The sequence below is a fragment of the Nerophis lumbriciformis genome, linkage group LG06 (assembly GCF_033978685.3).
Source record: "Nerophis lumbriciformis linkage group LG06, RoL_Nlum_v2.1, whole genome shotgun sequence".
Classification (NCBI taxonomy): Eukaryota; Metazoa; Chordata; class Actinopteri; order Syngnathiformes; family Syngnathidae; genus Nerophis; species Nerophis lumbriciformis.
This window is the reverse complement of record NC_084553.2, coordinates 37140469-37159559: the sequence shown is the minus strand read 5'-3', so window position 1 is coordinate 37159559 and position 19091 is coordinate 37140469. Positions and strand designations below refer to the sequence as shown.

Sequence of the window (19091 nt, the reverse complement as noted above, 5' to 3'; positions counted from 1 at the left end):
GTGAAGGGGGAAATTATATCCAGTGTTGTCCAATTGTTGACTTAAAACAGGCATTTTTATTTATTTATTTTTTTTTTAGTAATGTTTACTGAATATTTTTGTTTAAATTATTATCCTAAATTCAAATAATTTCCACACAGGAAAATTTACTGTTAGTTGAAAATTGCTTGAGTACAAGATAAGAAAGAGATAAAATGTATATATACTGCATTACAGTTTTATTTTTTTCCAAGAAAATCTTGAAATATATGATTGAATTGATTTTGGTTTTAATCTGTAACATGATTTCTTACATTTCGAAAACATTAGCCTATTTCATATTTCATTAATTGCTAATTATATCACAAACTTTAAAAAAATAACTGCAGCTTCTTGCGATTCGGATTTGACAGTTAATTGGAAAACCCTAATATCTAATTAAATCCTTAATATCTTTTATAACAAATACATTTTATCTTCCCTATTGTGACATGAAAATGTTATTCTTTTCAGATGAGTCTCAAAGAGCACGTGAGATCACAACAAGCCTTGCCAAAATGATTGTGAAGGACTTGCAACCCATTTCAATAGTAGAGGACCAAGGTTTCCGGCATTTTATGAAGGTGGTAGATCCTCGATACCAGATCCCTAGTCGGAAATCCATGATGACAGGTGAAATTCCCAAACTGTACGAGCATGCACAAAAAACAGTAAAGGACTCCATGCAATCAGCAAGCAGTGTGGTTTTAACAACCGACATGTGGACTGCAAGAACCACTGAAGGTTATTTGACTCTGTCAGGACATTTTATTGACAAAGACTGGCAGATGCAGTCTTGCAATCTTGCAACAATCCATGTAGCTGTGCAGCACACAGCAGACAATATATCTGAACTCCTCAAAAAAACAACTGATGAATGGGGCATCACCAGTAAGGTTCATGCGGTTGTTACAGACAATGGAGCCAATATGGTCTCTGCTGTGCGTAAAACTTGTTGGAAACATATTCCTTGTTTTTCTCACACACTCAACCTCATTGTGAAGGACTCCATTAAGGCTGACACAAGTCTTGAGTCCAGCTTGGAGAAATGTAGTGCCAATGTTCGGTTCTTCCATCACAGCACCAGAGCAACTGACAAGCTAAAAGAAGTACAAAATCAGTTGAATTTACCACAGCATAAACTAATCCAAGCAGTGGATACTAGATGGAACTCTGTGTTGTACATGATTGACAGACTGTATGAGCAACAACAAGCCATCACACCAACACTTTGTCTTCTCGGGAGAAACAACATGTGCCTATGTGATGAAGAATGGTCCCACATCAGGCAGGCCAGTGATGTCCTCAGGCCTTTTGAAGAGGCCACCAAGGAGGTTTCAGCAGAGCAGTATGTCACGATTTCCAAAGTCATACCTCTGGTCTGTCTTCTTCTCCAGAAAGTAACCACATCTGCTGACCAGGGTAACAGTCTGGCTTCACAACTTGCTGCACAATGCAAGCGAAGGTTCCAAAACATTGAACACAACCACACTCTTGCAGCCAGCACCTTTTTGGACATTCGCTTCAGAAACATTGTGTTCAGTGATTCTGCAAATGTGGAGATGATTAAATCACGGATCATCACAGAAATGCAAGCCCTGGCCTGCGCTGAAACACAGTCAACGAGACATGAGGCCGCCGCGACTGCATCAACTGTGACACAAGAGTCACCTGCTGAGTGCTCATCATCCAAGGGAATATGGCAGGAGTTTGACAGTCGTGTTCTGGCTTTTCAGAGCAATCGCACAGCAAACACAGATGCGTATGTTGAAATGAGAAGATACATGGAGGAAAAGGTGATCCCAAGGAGTGAGGACCCTTTGGTTTGGTGGAAAAAAAATGAAACCACATTCCCAATGCTGAACAAAGTTGCGAAAAAATACCTTGGAACTATTGCAACGTCTGTTCCAGCAGAGAGACTCTTCTCTAAGGCCGGAGAAATAATCAGCCAGAGGCGTAATCGTATCAAAGCAGAAAACGTGAACATGTTACTTTTCCTGAACAGAAATCTGAGACTTCAGTAAAGTGTGACGTTTGACGACATATCTCGAGCACACTAAAGGTGTGATGGTGTCAGACATTTTTGTAGATAATTTTTCCAAGTTCATTTTCTCAGGGAACTGTCTTTCGTATGCAGGTTTATAGGACACGGAAATCCTAGTTTTTTGTGATAAGGAAATTATTGACTTTGCTTCAGAGAAGTGTTATAAGTTTACTTCCACAAAGAGGTTTGAAACATAACATTGTTATGAATAATTGTTTTTTTATGGTTTTCCTACCAAGACTTTTTTTTTGAGAAATAAGAAAAGTGAAAATGTGTATATTTTTGTTTATATTTAATTTATTTTTCATATTTATGTTATTTATTTTAATTTTACTTTTATTATATATTGACCATAATAAATGTGGTATAAATGTTCTGTATTTGTCTTGTGAGTTGTCTTAAATAATAACAATAGTAATAATATTTTTGACTGACAAAAATTGCCAATAAGAAATTAATGGTATCGATGAAAATGCAAGAAAAAGTATCGGTATCGTATCGAATCCTAAAAGTGTGGTATCGCCCATCCCTAGTGGCCGGACCAGAGGTTGCGGCTTGGCAGGCCGAAAGACCGGTGGCGGCGGCCGGGCTGGCGGCGGCCGGGCTGGCGGCTGTGGCTTGGCGTGACAATGCTGAGCCACCCCACCTGAACAATTCCCAGCCCTAGCCCCCCCCTCAAGGAGTGGATACCAGACGCGCTCCCCGCTGTCTGGAACTGTTTTTTGGGGTGGGTGGAGGGAGGTCAGGAGGGCGGCAGAATCCTCCCCTTTAAATTGTCCAAATAATATTTCTTTATCCCCCACCTGAGGTTGTGTGGGCGGAAAAAATAAAAATTTTGTGACGAGGGTGGGGCTTGAGTCTTGGGGGGCGGGGCATAAAAACTAGGACGTGGCTTGGTTTGACAAGATCTAATGTTCAGGATGTTTTGATAAAGATTTATCATGGTCATGGGATTAGAGTATTTTGCTTGAGGTGGGTGATCAAAAGAAAAAGAGTTCAGAAAAAAAAAAACCTTGATCTGTGATGTCATCCTTGAGCTGCGGGGCTGGCAGCAGCCTGCTTCCGCCCGGAGTGGGAGGAGCCTGCGGGAGCGCCGCGTGCTGTCCGCTGGCCTTCCCTGACGTCCTTGGTCTGCAGTGTCGCTTCCGGGACTGCGGTGACGCAGTGCCGTCCACGGGCCAAATGGAGCTAATTGGAATTAGCTTGCCATTTGGCCCCCACGTCAGGTCTCGCTCCGCCATGGCTCCAAGCGACTCCCACTTTCCTTCCTTGTCCAAATTCCTTGCGGGAAAGCAATTTGCTGGTGACATAATGTCAGGACGTGGACTATCGAGTGGTTGTTTTCCCGAGACGCAAGTGAATCAGGTGTGTGACATGAAACGTGAAACAGGTGCATGACATGACAGGTGAAAACTAATGGGCTGCTATGGCGACAAAACAAACAAAAGTGCACAAAGAGTCCAAAAACAAAACCGACCATGACTAAAACAAAACATGATCACACAGACATGACAGTATCTGTGTTAATAGAACCCAGTTGTAGCTGAGATACGTTGTCTTTAATCTCCTTTCTAATGAGTTCCATTTTCTTATTAAAGAAATTCATAAAGTCATCTGCCGAGTGGGTGTAGCTACTGGGCGGAGTCCCTTGTTGGGTTAGTGATGCTACTGTACTAAACAAAAATTTAGAATCGTTTTTGTTGAGGCGGATGAGATTTGAGTAATATTTAGCTTTAGCTAAGGTAAGCATGCTTTTATAAGTTATTAAACTATCACTCCATGCTTGATGGAAAACCTCAAGTTTAGTTGCGCTCCATTTGCGTTCCAGCATCCTACATGATAATTTATGAGCTCTGGTTTCTTCTGTAAACCATGGGGTACCTTTTAGGGGCCCCTTTTAGCTTTAGCGGCGCTATGTATGTATATGTATATACTGTACATACATTTATATGCATGTATTTATTCATACATACAGAATACTGCACTGGGGAATAAGTTTCCCAGGAAGTGGGTCAAGTCAACATGTTGTTTGTTCTGTCCCATTTACAAGTCATAGGAGTTCCTCTAATGTTATTTCTTCAAAAAGAGAGATTATTTTGGAGGTCAATATCAGTCGTACATACAGTATCTATCTATCTATCTATCTATCTATCTATCTATCTATCTATCTATCTATCTCATTGTATTCCATTGGGTTGAGTTTTTTTTTTGCCCTGAGCTGAGGATGTCGTTGTGGCTTGTGCAGCCCTTTGAGACACTTGTGATTAAGGGCTATATAAATAAACGTTGATGGATGATTGATTGATTGATATCTATCTATCTATCTATCTATCTATCTATATATCTATATCTGTGTGTGTGTGTGTGTGTGTGTGTGTGTGTGTGTGTGTGTGTGTGTGTGTGTGTGTGTGTGTGTGTGTGTGTGTGTGTGTGTGTGTGTGTGCGTGTGCGTGTGCGTTTTCTTAAAGAGCCACTGAGCAGGATAATGAAACATTACCACCTTTTTGTAGCTGAGCCTGCAGGGCAGTGATATACTGTGTGAAATAACAACCCCTCACTGGTTGATTTGACTTTATTTGACCTAATGCGACATGCTATTGTGTTTCTTGGAATATACTGAAAGGTTCCAGAAAACCAAGCTTGTAACATAAAAAAAAAATAACAGAACCATTCATCAGTTAAAGTATTTGTCTCAAGAGCTCGTGAAACTGGGAAAAGCTTCTATCGTCCTTCCAGGGTTGTGATCATCACCCAATAGACCTGCCGTGTGAACGTGTACCATTGTAGGCCGAGACTTCACTGTGCTCTTAACAAATGTTAACGGCATATTGAGCTTCCTTTCGCCGCACTGCTGCTCACTAATGATCTCAACGTAAATACACTTCCCTTAGCCCTTTGAAAAGCACCCAACCTGAAACAGAAACACTCCTTTGCATGGTGGACTTCTCTTTACACACGAGTTTAAAGGATCAAAAGTATTTCAATAAACACACAACATTTTCTCTGATGGTCACCTTATGCTGCTTGCTGTACAACTAAAACAATAACTTTCTCATCATGTTCACAGTAAAAGGGACGCATATTTATTCATGTGCAATCAGTAGAAAATGGATGGATGGATGGACATTACATTTGCGATTTGTTTGGATCGCTTGCAAAATTGCAATGCCATTTTTGAAAATTAAAGTACTCAAGTGAGAAGCAGCATCTGTCCTCAGATTTGTTTGGATTTAGAAATACATTTTTCCTTACGAAGCAAAGGCCATCGTAAAATATTTATTCATTGTCATTGTACAGGTTGTTTTAAGTAACATTTTTAACTTTGAAGGAATATAATAATCCCTTGAAAACGATAGGAGGAACAATTGTCGAAGACAAGCTGACTTTAAAGGCCTACTGAAATGCGATGTTCTTATTTAAACGGGCAGAGCAGGTCCATTCTATGTGTCATACTTGATCATTTCACGGTATTGCCTTATTTTTCTGAAATGATTTAGTAGAGAACATCGACGATAAAGTTTGCAACTTTTGGTCGCTGATAAAAAAGCCTTGCCTGTACCGGAAGTAGCAGACGAGTAGCGTGACGTCACAGGTTGTGGAGCTCCTCACATCTGCACATTGTTTACAATCATGGCCACCAGCAGCGAGAGCGATTCGGACCGAGAAAGCGACGATTTCCCCCCCTAATTTGAGCAAGGATGAACATTTTGTGGATGAGGAAAGTGAGAGTGAAGGACTAGAGGGCAGTGGGAGCGATTCAGATAGGGAAGATGCTGTGAGAGGCGGGTGGGACCTGATATTCAGCTGGGAATGACTAAAACAGTAAATAAACACAAGACATGTATATACTCTATTAGCCACAACACAACCAGGCTTATATTTAATATGCCACCAATTAATCCTGCATACCAAACACCTCCCCGCTCCCGTCCATACAACCCGCCAATACAACTCAAACACCTGCACAACACACTCAATCCCACAGCCCAAAGTACCTTTCACCTCCCCAAAGTTCATACAGCACATATATTTCCCCAAAGTCCCCAAAGTTACGTACATGACATGCACATAGCGGCACGCACGTACGGGCAAGCGATCAAATGTTTGGAAGCCGCAGCTTCATGCGTACTCACGGTACCGCGTCTGCGCATCCAACTCAAAGTCCTCCTGGTAAGAGTCTCTGTTGTCCCAGTTCTCCACAGGCCAATGGTAAAGCTTGACTGTCATCTTCACTAACCGCTCTAACACCGGCTGTGTTTGTGTTGCTGCAGTCGGCCGCAATACACCGCTTCCCACCTACAGCTTTCTTCTTTGCTGTCTCCATTGTTCATTGAACAAATTGCAAAAGATTCACCAACACAGATGTCCAGAATACTGTGGAATTTTGCGATGAAAACAGACGACTTAATAGCTGGCCACCATGCTGTCCCAAAATGTCCTCTACAATCCGTGACGTCACGCGCTTACGTCATCATACCGAGACGTTTTCAGCAGGATATTTCGCGCAAAATTTTAAATTGCACTTTAGTAAGCTAACCCGGCCGTATTGGCATGTGTTGCAATGTTAAGATTTCATCATTGATATATAAACTATCAGACTGCGTGGTCAGTAGTAGTGGGTTTCAGTAAGCCTTTAAGCATTATGCTTTATTAATTTATATTAGATATGTGACGTCCGCGAATAAGTCAAATCTTTTGAAGGGCTTTTTTCAGTAAATGACTAAAGAGTAATGATTAAAGGACTGATTTGCAATTGCGAGGCACTTTTTAATGCAATTGGCCCGCGCTGCCTTCATATACATGCTGCCTGTCTGGACTGGAATCACATCGACTGAAAAGACTTACAAAATTAGCCAAAATCAAAGGAAACGTAGCAACATTTGAATGGACTTTTCTGGTTTATTGTTTTGCTCTGGATTTCTTTAGTAGCCTAATTTAAGTGTACACACCCAATGTTTTATTTACGTTTTGATTGTATATTTTTTAGATACACAGAGTATTTAAGACATATTATTTGCATGCTATGTGTTTTCCTGTAGTGTTAAAATGCTTTTGTGGGGAAATACCAGTAACGTTGGTTTGCATGGAGGTTATCTGTAACGTTTGTGGTTTTTTATTGTGCCACAAAGATTATTAGGTGAGAAAAAGTTAATAATTATGATTTCTGTCAAAGCATGGTGATAAAGTACCACTTTATATAATATGTACAATGAAAATTAACACCACCCTGATGAAATTATAATTAGTATTTTAGAATATTTCCTACAAAGTTTTAGTGTTCAACCAATTAGCGTTTGACAGCACACCCCACCCTTCAAAATTGTCTTAGGAACTTTTAAAAGTCCCACCAAGCTACTAGAAACTTAAATAGTTCCTTTGGAACTTTATTTACTTTTTGTGGGAACGCAAGGGGGGGTTTTCATTTACCAGGGTAAATGGGAAAGTTCCTGCTATTGAAAAGGGCCTTTTGCTTCATTTGAATGGAAAATTACATAGAGGCAGTGCACTATGAATACGACTGTTTGTCCACCAAGTGCTTAAGCCGGTGCCAGTCTGTTACAGGCTGTGACATCTCATGCAACCCAGGCTTAGAAAAAAGTTACCGTTTGAATTTACGTAAATCAGTACTTAGTAGTACCCACGGAATGCAGTTGGTGCCTAGAAAAATTCTGAATTCCGTACCCATCTAATGCTTTACTGTATGTACTGTACACCCTTATTTTACTTCAAGTAAGCTTTTACTGAGTGGACTGTGATTTATGCTTGTACACACTCTCACGCCTCTTCTTCACTGGAGTCCTTCATTCCACCAGAAGCTCCAACTGAGAGACCAGTTCTCCTTTGAGGTTTATTGAGCACAGCAGAAATTTCCCCATCTTTCATGCTCTCTGTGATATGATTTACAACTAATAAATAATTGACAAGCAGCAAATAATGGAATACCAGTATTACAGCATTTTAGAGCGCATGGTAGATTGATGATCCAGTGCAGCATGCATGCAACAGAAGTGACCAATGTGTCTGCGAGTAAAGCATTTAGCAGTCAATTTGTCTGGCTCAGACAGAAAGGGTGTGCACAATGAAGAGTGTGTAGCCCCCCGGAAGCCATTTTTTGCAACTATGAATTCCAAAGAGCAGCCTGCCAAATAAAAGCAAGTGTTTTGTCTTTGTGATCTATTTTATTATGGTGGATTATAAACATTTCAGTGTAAATTTCATTGTTTTGCATTTGTCATTTTAATTGAATAAAAGAAAATGGTCACAGCCAGAAACAAAAGGTTTTATTTCTTTTTGTCAAGGCAGTATTATTTGTGTCATTATTAGTGTCATATTTTTTCCTTTTAAGCAGATGTACGTTTTAAAAAAAAAGTTTCTCTGTTTTCTAGGTGATAAAGCTGTCATTTGAAGAGTTTGATCTGGAACGAGGGTACGATACACTAACAGTGGGGGACGGAGGCAAAATAGGAGACACTCGACGGGTACTATATGTGTAAGTATCCTCACAACCTGAATTTATAAATGAATAAGAAAGAATAATCCTAATCTAACTATGTTTTGATTGTTGGTTTTAACTCTAAGTATACACAATATGAAGTACACTTGCCTAATCAGGAAACACAACGTTGTTTCTCTCAGGTCTTTATTGTAAGACTGCCAACATGAGAATGTTCATATCACAACTCCACTTTAACAGTTTGTCCAAGAAGACATAAAAAAAACCACACCCATTCTGCTTAATGTGAGCTTGGTCCTAGTGCCCGCCATACAATCCCTTCCCCCCGAACACCCAGACAGAAAGTTATGGGGAAAACAAAAACATCTCAGGGGGCTTTACTCGCCTGCCATAACGGCTACAATGTCCTCCCTGCAAAGGAACGGGTGCGACCTATAGAGCAGAACAAATATCAGGAGCCGGTGGAGGTGAAGGACATTCAACCCTAACATACTTTGAAAGGCAACCTCGGCGGGGAACTTGGTCCGGCAGTAGTTCCTCACTTGCAACACAATGCGCCGGTTTAAAGTTAAAAGTTAAAGTTAAAGTACCAATGATTGTCACACACACACTAGGTGTGGCGAAATTATTCTCTGCATTTAACCCATCACCCTTGATCACCCCCTGGGAGGTGAGGGGAGCAGTGGGCAGCAGCGGTGGCCGCGCCCGGGAATCATTTTTGGTGATTTAACCCCCAATTCCAACCCTTGATACTGAGTGCCAAGCAGGGAGGTAATGGGTCCCATTTTTATAGTCTTTGGTATGACTCGGCCGGGGTTTGAACCCACAACCTACCGATCTCAGGGCGGACACTCTAACCACTAGGCCACTGAGTAGGCGTGTCCAGAGAAACGCATTCTCTGCATCCGCCCATATCAAGCACAAAGCTTTTAGTGCCGCGTTCCAGCGCCCTAAATGGGCCATCGTAAGGGGGTTGGAGGGGTGAACGATGGGCGTTGTGACGTACAAAGACAAAACGGGTAAACTTAAGCTCTGACGGCACAAACGAAAACAGTGGAAACAGGGAAACAGTGGTGGACCGGGCCAGGAGCCAAGGGCACCCTCGACAAAAAGGGAAAAGGTCGCGGAGTGAAACCCTCAGGTAAAAACTCCCCCAGAACACGAAGTGACTGACCAAACACCAATTCAGCGGGGTCTGTGGCGAGATCCTCTTTAGGGGCTGAGCGCAACCCGAGCATGACCCAAGGTAAACGGTCAATACAATTGCTATCAGAGAGTGCTGCACGCAAATCTGCCTTAAGCGACCAGTGAAAACGTTCACATAAGCCATTAGCTTGGGGGTGGTAGGCTGTAGTGCTGTGCATTTGCACACCCAAGGACTGCGCCAACGCTGACCAAAGCTCCGACACAAACTGGGATCCCCTGTCCGAGGTTATATCTGACTGCGTGCCAAAACGCGCAACCTAGGCTGACAGAAACGTACGGGCAACATCTACAGAGGCAGTGGAGGAAAGAGGAATTGCTTCTGGCCATCTAGTGGTACGATCTACCATGGTGAGCAAGCGCGTATAACCCTGTGACAGAGGGAGGAGGCCAACTAAGTCCATGTGTACGTGGTCAAACCGCCTGACCGAAATCTGAAATGGTTCGAGGGCAGCCTTAGTGTGCTGGTGGGCCTTGGCGTGCTGACATGCCACGCATGTGGCTGCCCACTGCCTAACATCCTTCCTCAGGCCAGGCCAAACAAACTTGGCACCAACCAACTTGACGGAAGCCCGAACACCAAGGTGCGAGAGAAGTGTATTGTGTCAAAAACCCGGCGGCGCCAGTCAACTAGGACTACTGGCCGGGGCCGCCCAGTAGAAACAACGCAGAGGAAAGCTGGACCGCCATCATGAACCACCACCTCCTCGAGCATGAGCACCGTACCCTCAGTCTTGAGTGTGTGGATGTTGGGGTCGTCAGGCTGGTCAGCGGCCATTCCCAAAAAATCCAAACCTTCTGTACAGGGCACAGGAGTACACGTGAAAGACAAAAGCTTGGACTCGCTGAAGAGTCCATTCAAGGGAATCGCTAGCCTTTTTATTCCGCAGGGCACAATAAAGAGGCTGCAGGAGGTGGGTAGAGCGAGGAAGGAACCGATTATAAAAATTAATCATGCCCAAAAACTCCTGCAGCGCCTTAACAGTAGAGGGACAAGGAACATCTGCCACCGCTTGCATATTTGAAGGCAAAGGAATCGCGCCCAGCGACGAAATGCGGTGACCTAAGAAATCAATCTCCGACAGCCCAAACTGACATTTAGAAGGATTGACGATCAGGCCATGCTCGTCAAGACGTGTGCACACCCACGTTAGGTGTGACCGGTGCTCTTCAGCTGAAGGACTTGCCATCAAAATGTCATCAAGATAAACAAACACAAAATTGAGGCCACGCAACACAGACCCAATAATCTTTGAAAAGTTTGTGTTGCCCCCTTCAGGCCAAAAGGCATACGCAAGAACTCAAATAGCCCAAACGGGGTTATTACTGCGGTCTTGGTGATGGCGGCGATGACAACTGGAATTTGCATCAATGGAAGCACACAGTCACCAACCTGGAGCCGAAAGTGCTGATTGACGAGCCGTTAGCGGCACTCAGCAGTGGCCCGTAGCCACCTGCCGCCTTGTCCGTGTCGTGGCAGGTAACAGGCTGACTTGTGAACCGGAGTCCACCAGGAAACGTCTCCTTGACGACGAGTCAGCAATGAAGAGCAGGTCGCCTGCTTCGCCGGCGCCCACAGCCACTACTGAACGCCGGTGTCTGAACGGCGGTGTTGGAGTTTCCCAGGGCCGTGAAGGAGCATGGAGGCACACACTGTCGAGCTTTGGCACCAAACCGTTGATGGAAGAAGCACAAGTTGGCCACGCACCGCTTCCGGATAGCGACTCCCGCGACTACCGCTGGGTCCGTGTTCTCCATCGTCTGCGGGGGGCCCGCTTCTACACTCTGCATGGCAAACCGGCTGGAAGCCAGAAGCACCCGGTCAGCTTCTTCAGCCAATCCCCGGTAGTTGCCGTAGGCCAGAGAAGCAGAGTTAGCCAGCACCGCACGGACCGCAGGTAGAAGCTTCCGCAAGAAAAGACGCATGAAAATGAACCCGCCCTAATGGGAACCCAGCAGCTACAGCATATTGTCCATCAAATCTCCGGCGGTACTATTGCCCAAACCAGGCAGGGAAAGAAGTCTATCTGCCCTCTCTGAGTCACTTAGAGTAAATCTCCGAAGCAGAAGATCCTTGAAGGCAGCGCATTTTCCGCTCTGTGGCGGTGTTCGCAACAGCTGCATAGCACGGAGAGTGGTTGCCTCATCAAGGGCTGTTACAACCATGTAATATGGGGAGTCTTCGCCAGTGATTTCTCGCAGGTGCAAAAGTGCCTCGATGTGCTAGAACCATGATACCGGGTCACTCTGCCAGAACTCCGGAAGCTTTGTTGCTGCAGCGACAAATGCAGGTTGCTGGAGTTAGGACGACATGGCCGTTGAAGACACAACTTCCGCTTCCGCGTGAATCATTGTCGGGGGGTCACCAATGTACACACAACGTTGTTTCTCTCAGGTCTTTGTTGTAAGACTACCAACATGATAATGTTCATATCACAACAACTGCACTGTAACAGTGTGCCCAAGAACACATAAAAAACACACCCATTCTGATGAGTGTGAGCATGGTCCTAGTGCCCGCCACAATACACTGTATTACAGTGCAGCCGAGAAGTTTTCAAATAATTTAACTTTTTCCACCTTTGGTTATGTTACAGTCTTATTTTAGTAATTGAATAGACCAATCTTTGTGTCAGAACTCTGCGCACAATAACCCATAAAGACAAAAAAAACCATTGGAATAAGGCTGTCACAAAACTAAATGTGGACAAAGTATAGCGCTTTGAATACTTTCCGGATGCGCTGAATTGTTTAGTTGACAGTGTTAATCAATACTAAGTGTTACATTTCTCAGACTCCAAACAATTACATATCAGAAATAGGAAATAGGAAATAGTCTGTTCCAGGAACAACTGGTACCATCATAAAACTTTACTGACTCTTGAGGAATTTTAAAAAAAGTAAGACTTTCACAATTTTCAAGTGTCACTCAAATGTAAAACAACACTAACCGCTCTAAAACATAAAAAAAAAAAAAACAATAAAACTCTCACCTTCATTTTTAGTTTATATAATCTGTGTTCAATTTATTTGTGTGTATAAGTGTGTTCTAGAGATGTGGCAATATGAACATTTCACATCACGGTTATTGTGACCAAAATAGTCACGGTTATTATTATCACGGTATTGTTGAATGTGCCCTAAAAGTAGTTACTGTTTATACACACTGTTTCTGGATAGGGAAAGACGTGCTTGTGGTATCATTTAAGCTAGTTAGTGAGCTTGCGCTAAGTTTCTTTTCCAGTAAATGAGCAGTATCACCGGTCCATACATTTATCAAAGTGTGGTTATCAATCAGGGTCATACAATAACTTTGAATTGGAAACGGTAATACTAACCTAATATTAATATTAACTTTCGGGAGTTTTACTATTTGATATTGTTTATCTGTAGTGTGTTCAAAATAAGTGTTGGAAGAATAAACTAACACATGCAAGTATTCCTCTTGCTGCTTGCTATACACGGACACTACCCCGCCTTCCGCCCAATTGTAGCTGAGATAGGCTCCAGCGCCCCCCGCGACCCCGAAGGGATTAAGCGGTAGAAAATGGATGGATGGATGGATGTGTCGAAGTTATGTACGACTCCAGAGGCGTGTTTTACTGAAGACTTTGATTACATTCTGAATATGTATGACCAAAGGGGGCATTCAATGTCAAAGGTTCAAAGGAACCACATTAGTTTGTGTAGATGCACAATAACTAATTGGGTGTTTGTTAGTAAGAATCAATCTTGCCACTTTAAACTGTCCTTGAGGTCTCATTCCCACACTACTAATGTATGTGTATGTCTGTGTGTAGACTCACTGGCTCCAGTGTACCGGACATCATTGTGAGCTTGTCCAATCAGATGTGGCTTCATCTGCAGTCAGACGACACGATTGGCTCAGCAGGGTTCAAGGCAGTCTACGAAGGTATGTCCTCATGATACGCCTTGAACTTGTTTGTCCCTTACCAATCACACACACACACACACACACACACACACACACACACACACACACACACACATATAACGGAGTGTAGAAGTCAAATTATTGCTGACACGTATTAAGTCGTAAACACAACTCTATTGTCCCCCCTTGTGTAAGTGTGTTTGTGTGTTTGTGTGTGTGTGTGTGGGTGAGTGAGTGTGTGTAACTGTGATTTATAAAAAGGTAATACATGAATTATGAGTCAATCAGTTGATTGTTTTGCTTGGTTATTTTCATATTATCCACAAGCTGACTCAGAGTGAAAAATAAAGACAAAGCAGTTTGCCAATATGTTCATTATTTAGGATAGTGGAGAACAGGGTTGGTTCTCTCACTCATTATACAGTATCTCGCAGCAGATGATGTTGTCCCTCATCTGTGGTATGAACTTTTATGGAAGATCAGAGTTCACCTATGTAATTTTCTCTGGAGAAAGACAGCGGAAGTTGATATCAGATGACTGTTTGTGTTGTTTATGTCAACTTGTAAATATTCCACTCATCCGTAGGGATGTATACTGAGTACCAGTATTATTAGGTAACAGTTTCTAATTGGGTCGGTCCAAGCGGGCCGTGAAAATTCTGGACTAATGATACTGCTATCGGTACTTTTTTATCCAGCTGACTGTCGTAATTATGACAAGCGCGCGCTGTCACTTTCATTCAGGTGCCGCAGCAAAGCATAAAAAAAGACACGGCGGAACAGTCGATTGAAGTGGACCTTTTACCGCCCCACCTCCGGGTACGCAGAATTAAACAGAATCATAGATTTCCGTTTCGTTGGAATCGCGGACGGAATCAATGTGCGCTAAATACAGAATCTAAATGCGGTAAGTCGCAGACATTATCGTAATGTGACTGAGATGTTGTCATTGAGAGGAAAAGGGGAAAACGCTCACCTCCATGGAGTCCTGCCAGCCAGGGGCCAGCTCTCTATACACGGCAGCCCTGCACGGTGCACTATTCTGGGGCTAGTTCTGTGCTTGCCACTGGGACACACGGCCACCTCAAACCACCAGACTAACTCTAAAATACAGAGCCAAACATTTCCCAAATGACTTCAGGTGATATGTTTCTTTTGCAAATATGATGACTACTTGTGACCATAAAGCTGTGTGAAATACACCTGCTATTATTGCAGCCAGTTGTGAATGCGGCCACCGATTAAAGATCCTTATTAGGAAGTTCATGCTAATTTGACAACTTTATTTAATCAATCAATCAATCAATCAGCCACCAAACCAGGCTGATACATTGATTGATTGATTAAATAAAGTTGTCAAATTATTAAGTCCGAGTACATGGTTCTCGCCCGGAAAACGGTGGAGTGCCATCTCCGGGTTGGGGAGGAGATCTTGCTCCAAGTGGAGGAGTTCAAGTACCTCGGAGTCTTGTTCACGAGTGAGGGAAGAGTGGATCGTGAGATCGACAGGCGGATCGGTGCGGCGTCATCAGTAATGCGGACGCTGTATCGATCCGTTGTGGTGAAGAAGGAGCTGAGCCGGAAGGCAAAGCTCTCAATTTACCGGTCGATCTACGTTCCCATCCTCACCTATGGTCATGAGCTTTGGGTTATGACCGAAAGGACAAGATCACGGGTACAAGCGGCCGAAATGAGTTTCCTCCGCCGGGTGGCGGGGCTCTCCCTTAGAGATAGGGTGAGAAGCTCTGCCATCCGGGGGGAGCTCAAAGTAAAGCCGCTGCTCCTCCACATCGAGAGGAGCCAGATGAGGTGGTTCGGGCATCTGGTCAGGATGCCACCCGAACGCCTCCCTAGGGAGGTGTTTAGGGCACGTCCGACCGGTAGGAGGCCGCGGGGAAGACCCAGGACACGTTGGGAAGACTATGTCTCCCGGCTGGCCTGGGAACGCCTCGGGGTCCCACAGGAAGAGCTGGACGAAGTGGCTGGGGAGAGAGACGTCTGGGCTTCCCTGCTTAGGCTGCTGCCCCCGCGACCTGACCTCGGATAAGCGGAAGAAGATGGATGGATGGATGGATGGAATCAATCAATCAATCAAAGTTTATTTATATAGCCCTTAATCACAGATGTCTCAAAGGGTTGCACAAGCCACAACGACATCCTCGGCTCAGATCCCACATCAGGACAAGAAAAAACTCAACCCAATGGGATACAATGAGAAATCTTGGAGGGGACCGCAGATGTGGGGACCCCCTCCCGAGGCGACCGGTGCAATGAACGTTGCATGGATCTTGTTAGTAGTGTGAGAGTCCATTCCATAGTGGGGCCAGCAGGGGATCATCTTGAGTGGAGACAGGTCAGCAGCGCAGAGATGTCCCCAACTGTTGCACAGATGAGTGGTCCACCCCGGGTTCTGACTTTGAACAGCTAGCGCGTAATCTGTGGTCACCTAATAACCTCTCCACGCTGGAGAGGGGGGCAGAGCAGAAAAGAGACGGCAGATCAACTGGTCTAAAAGGGGAGTCTATTTAAAGGCTAGCGTATACAAATGAGTTTTAAGATGGGACTTAAAGGCTTCTACTGAGGTAGCATCTCTAACTGTTACCGGGAGGGCATTCCAGAGTACTGGAGCCCGAATGGAAAACGCTCTATAGCCCGCAGACTGTTTTTGGGCAATGGGAGTCACTAATAAGTCGGAGTTCTTAGAACGCAGATTTCTTGCCGGGACATATGGTACAATACAATCAGCAAGATAGGATGGAGCTAGACCTTTTAGTATTTTATTCGTAAGTAGTAAAACCTTAAAGTCACATCTTAAGTGCACAGGAAACCAGGGCAGGTGAGCCACTATAGGTGTAATATGATCACACTTTCTTGTTTAACAATATAGTTGAAGCACCAGAAATAATAACTGATGCATCTTTCTTTTACTTGGAAACATGTTTACTTAAATGTATTGGTACGTTCTTATTGTGGTTTTTCTTATTTAGATATATTTTGTATTCACTTCAAAGACAATCAATCAAAGTTGACTTATATAGCCCTAAATCACGAGTGTCTCAAAGGGCTGCACAAGCCACAACCACATCCTCGGCTCAGATCCCACATCAGGGCAAGAAAAAACTCAACTAAATGGGATGATAATGAGAAACCTTGGAGGGGACCGCAGATCTGGGGACCCCCTAGGTACCTAACACATTTGTTAGCCTTGACACTAGCTAGGAATTCCATTTGTGCTTGGTTGTCACATACTCATATATTCATCCATGTCACATACAGTTTCCTGTGTATGTTCCTTGCTCATTTTCTGTTAAAATGCATTTGTCGTAATCTTCCCTTTGCTTGGTGTTATTTTTGTTTCAGCGCTCTTGTTTTCTTGTCCCCAATTCCTGTCTGTTTTAATTTCCTGCCACTTCTCGGTGGTCAATCAGGATGTTATATGCCAGTCATGTTCCTCTGACCAGGGCTGGGTCATCTTTCATTGTTTATGGGCAATGCTGCTTAAGTGTTTGTTTTCTGTGCACTTCCTAGCTGTACTAGTTTTGTTTTTGTGCTAAGGTATACATTTTTCACCTGCGCCCCGCAGGCCTTCTCAACATCTTGGGGTCACGCCACAAGCAGTACTGCAAGCTTGTCACAGCATTAAAGGAGAACTTCCCTTTTTGGGGAATTGTGTCTATCATTCACAAGCCATATGTGAGACAAGAACACATGTGGTTTTTTTCGGATGCATTCTAATTCGTAAAATATGGCAAGTAAGAAGTGGCTGACACTGTAGCTAATGGAAAAAATCTATTGCGCCTAAAAAGCCCTGTAAAAACACATCCCAAAACCGCCAACAGTACTCCATTTACATCTCGTGACCCGAATATTAACCAAGTATAAGTGATATTGTTATTATAAAAAGCTAAAGTAACTACTTTTAGTGGTGCCCTGTTCACAGAGAGCTAATAAGCTTACGCAGCTACAACGTTGACCTACTGAGCCTGTGAGCTGCAGCATCGCCTCATCTGAGTTGGCTAAAGTTAATTCGAGATTATACATCATGCCTCTCACCGGGATAGTAGAAGGTTGTGGCCATAAAACGAGAAGTTGATAAACTTTGCCATCCAACTTAGGAGGAGAGGAGAAAGATGTACAAAAAAAACACTTGTTTGCATCACTTTTTTTTTTTTACCTCCGGGTGGATTATGATTAATTCTTCATCTAAACAGGAAGATATAAACAGCTCATCCGTCGGTATCACAGTGAAAGCAGACATAGTACAGTAAGTTATTTGTGTTATTATGTGCGTATAATATATGTATTGTTTAGTACTTGGCAATACTTCTGCATGATAGTGTTTCACTTAAGCTGGATCTGTTTAGCACACAGCTTCTAAAACTTGTAGTTCATTCAGGCTAAAAAATATAAGGTTCTGGATCAGCATTTGCCATTCTGTTACTGGATGTGACGTCACATGCAACCCAGGTATCGAACATTTTCATTCACGTAAATCGATAGTACTGACGGAATTCAGTTGGTACCAATAAAAGTACCAAATTCTGTACATCCATAGCTTTACTGTATGGACTATACATCATTATTATACTTCAAGTAAGCTTTTACTGAGTGCAGCGCGATTCATGATGTCATTCTTATACACAAAGTAGTCTTTGTTGGCTCTAATGACGAGTGCCATGATTAGAAGTGTTGTTGTTGCTGAAGGGAAAATCAAACCTTGCGATGCATCTGTGAAATTGATACACCGCCGTATGCTTAAAATGACCAAAATATGTACAAATTACATGTTATTATGAATGTGCCTGTTACTACATTACATATGTACTTGCAGCATATATATATACAACCTTGATGGATGTTTCCGGTTGTTTTTGGAGTGCTTTATAGGAGGAATAGAGCAACTCCCATTGGCTCTATTGTCAGCTGGCTTTTGCTAGATTTTATTTACAAGTTAGAATGCATAAAAAACATACTGTATATGTGCTTGTCTCAAAAAAGGATTGCAAATGATAGACCAAGTTCCAAAAAAAGTGCATTTTCCATTAAGTTATTTATTTGCCAACCTGTCAAAGAAATTAAACTTTCAAATTCAACTCTAACTTTTGGCCTTTTTAAAAATATTTGCCCCCATTAAAATACAACTGTGACAACCAACCCTATGGTGTGTGACAACATGATGAATGATTTGATAGTTAATTACCTCTTTATTACAATGAATTGGAAAATATGAAGATTATATATACATGTCAAGCCCTTAAGCTTCAATTTAATGTAAGGCGACTATGGAAAGAGGTTTTGATAGAGATATTCACTTAATAGTAGCACTGTGCCAATCAACCCCGATATTCCCTTCTCCATGCATATTATATACCAGGGGTCGAGAACCTTTTTGGCTGAGAGAGCCATGAAAACCAAATATTTTAAAATGTATTTCCTTTAGAGCCATATAATATTCTTTAAACACTGAATACAATCAA

The 19091-nt window shown here is 43.0% G+C and overlaps 1 protein-coding gene across 1 annotated transcript in view; it reads left to right on the top strand.

The window, feature by feature from the left end:
• The window catches only part of csmd1a (CUB and Sushi multiple domains 1a), a 1090750-nt gene that overhangs the window by 752494 nt on the left and 319165 nt on the right, over window positions 1-19091 (top strand). Inside the window, exons 11-12 of the mRNA XM_061964242.1 lie at window positions 8449-8552; window positions 13520-13632. Coding sequence (XP_061820226.1) covers window positions 8449-8552; window positions 13520-13632 — 217 coding nt within the window. The remainder of the gene's footprint in view (window positions 1-8448; window positions 8553-13519; window positions 13633-19091) is intronic.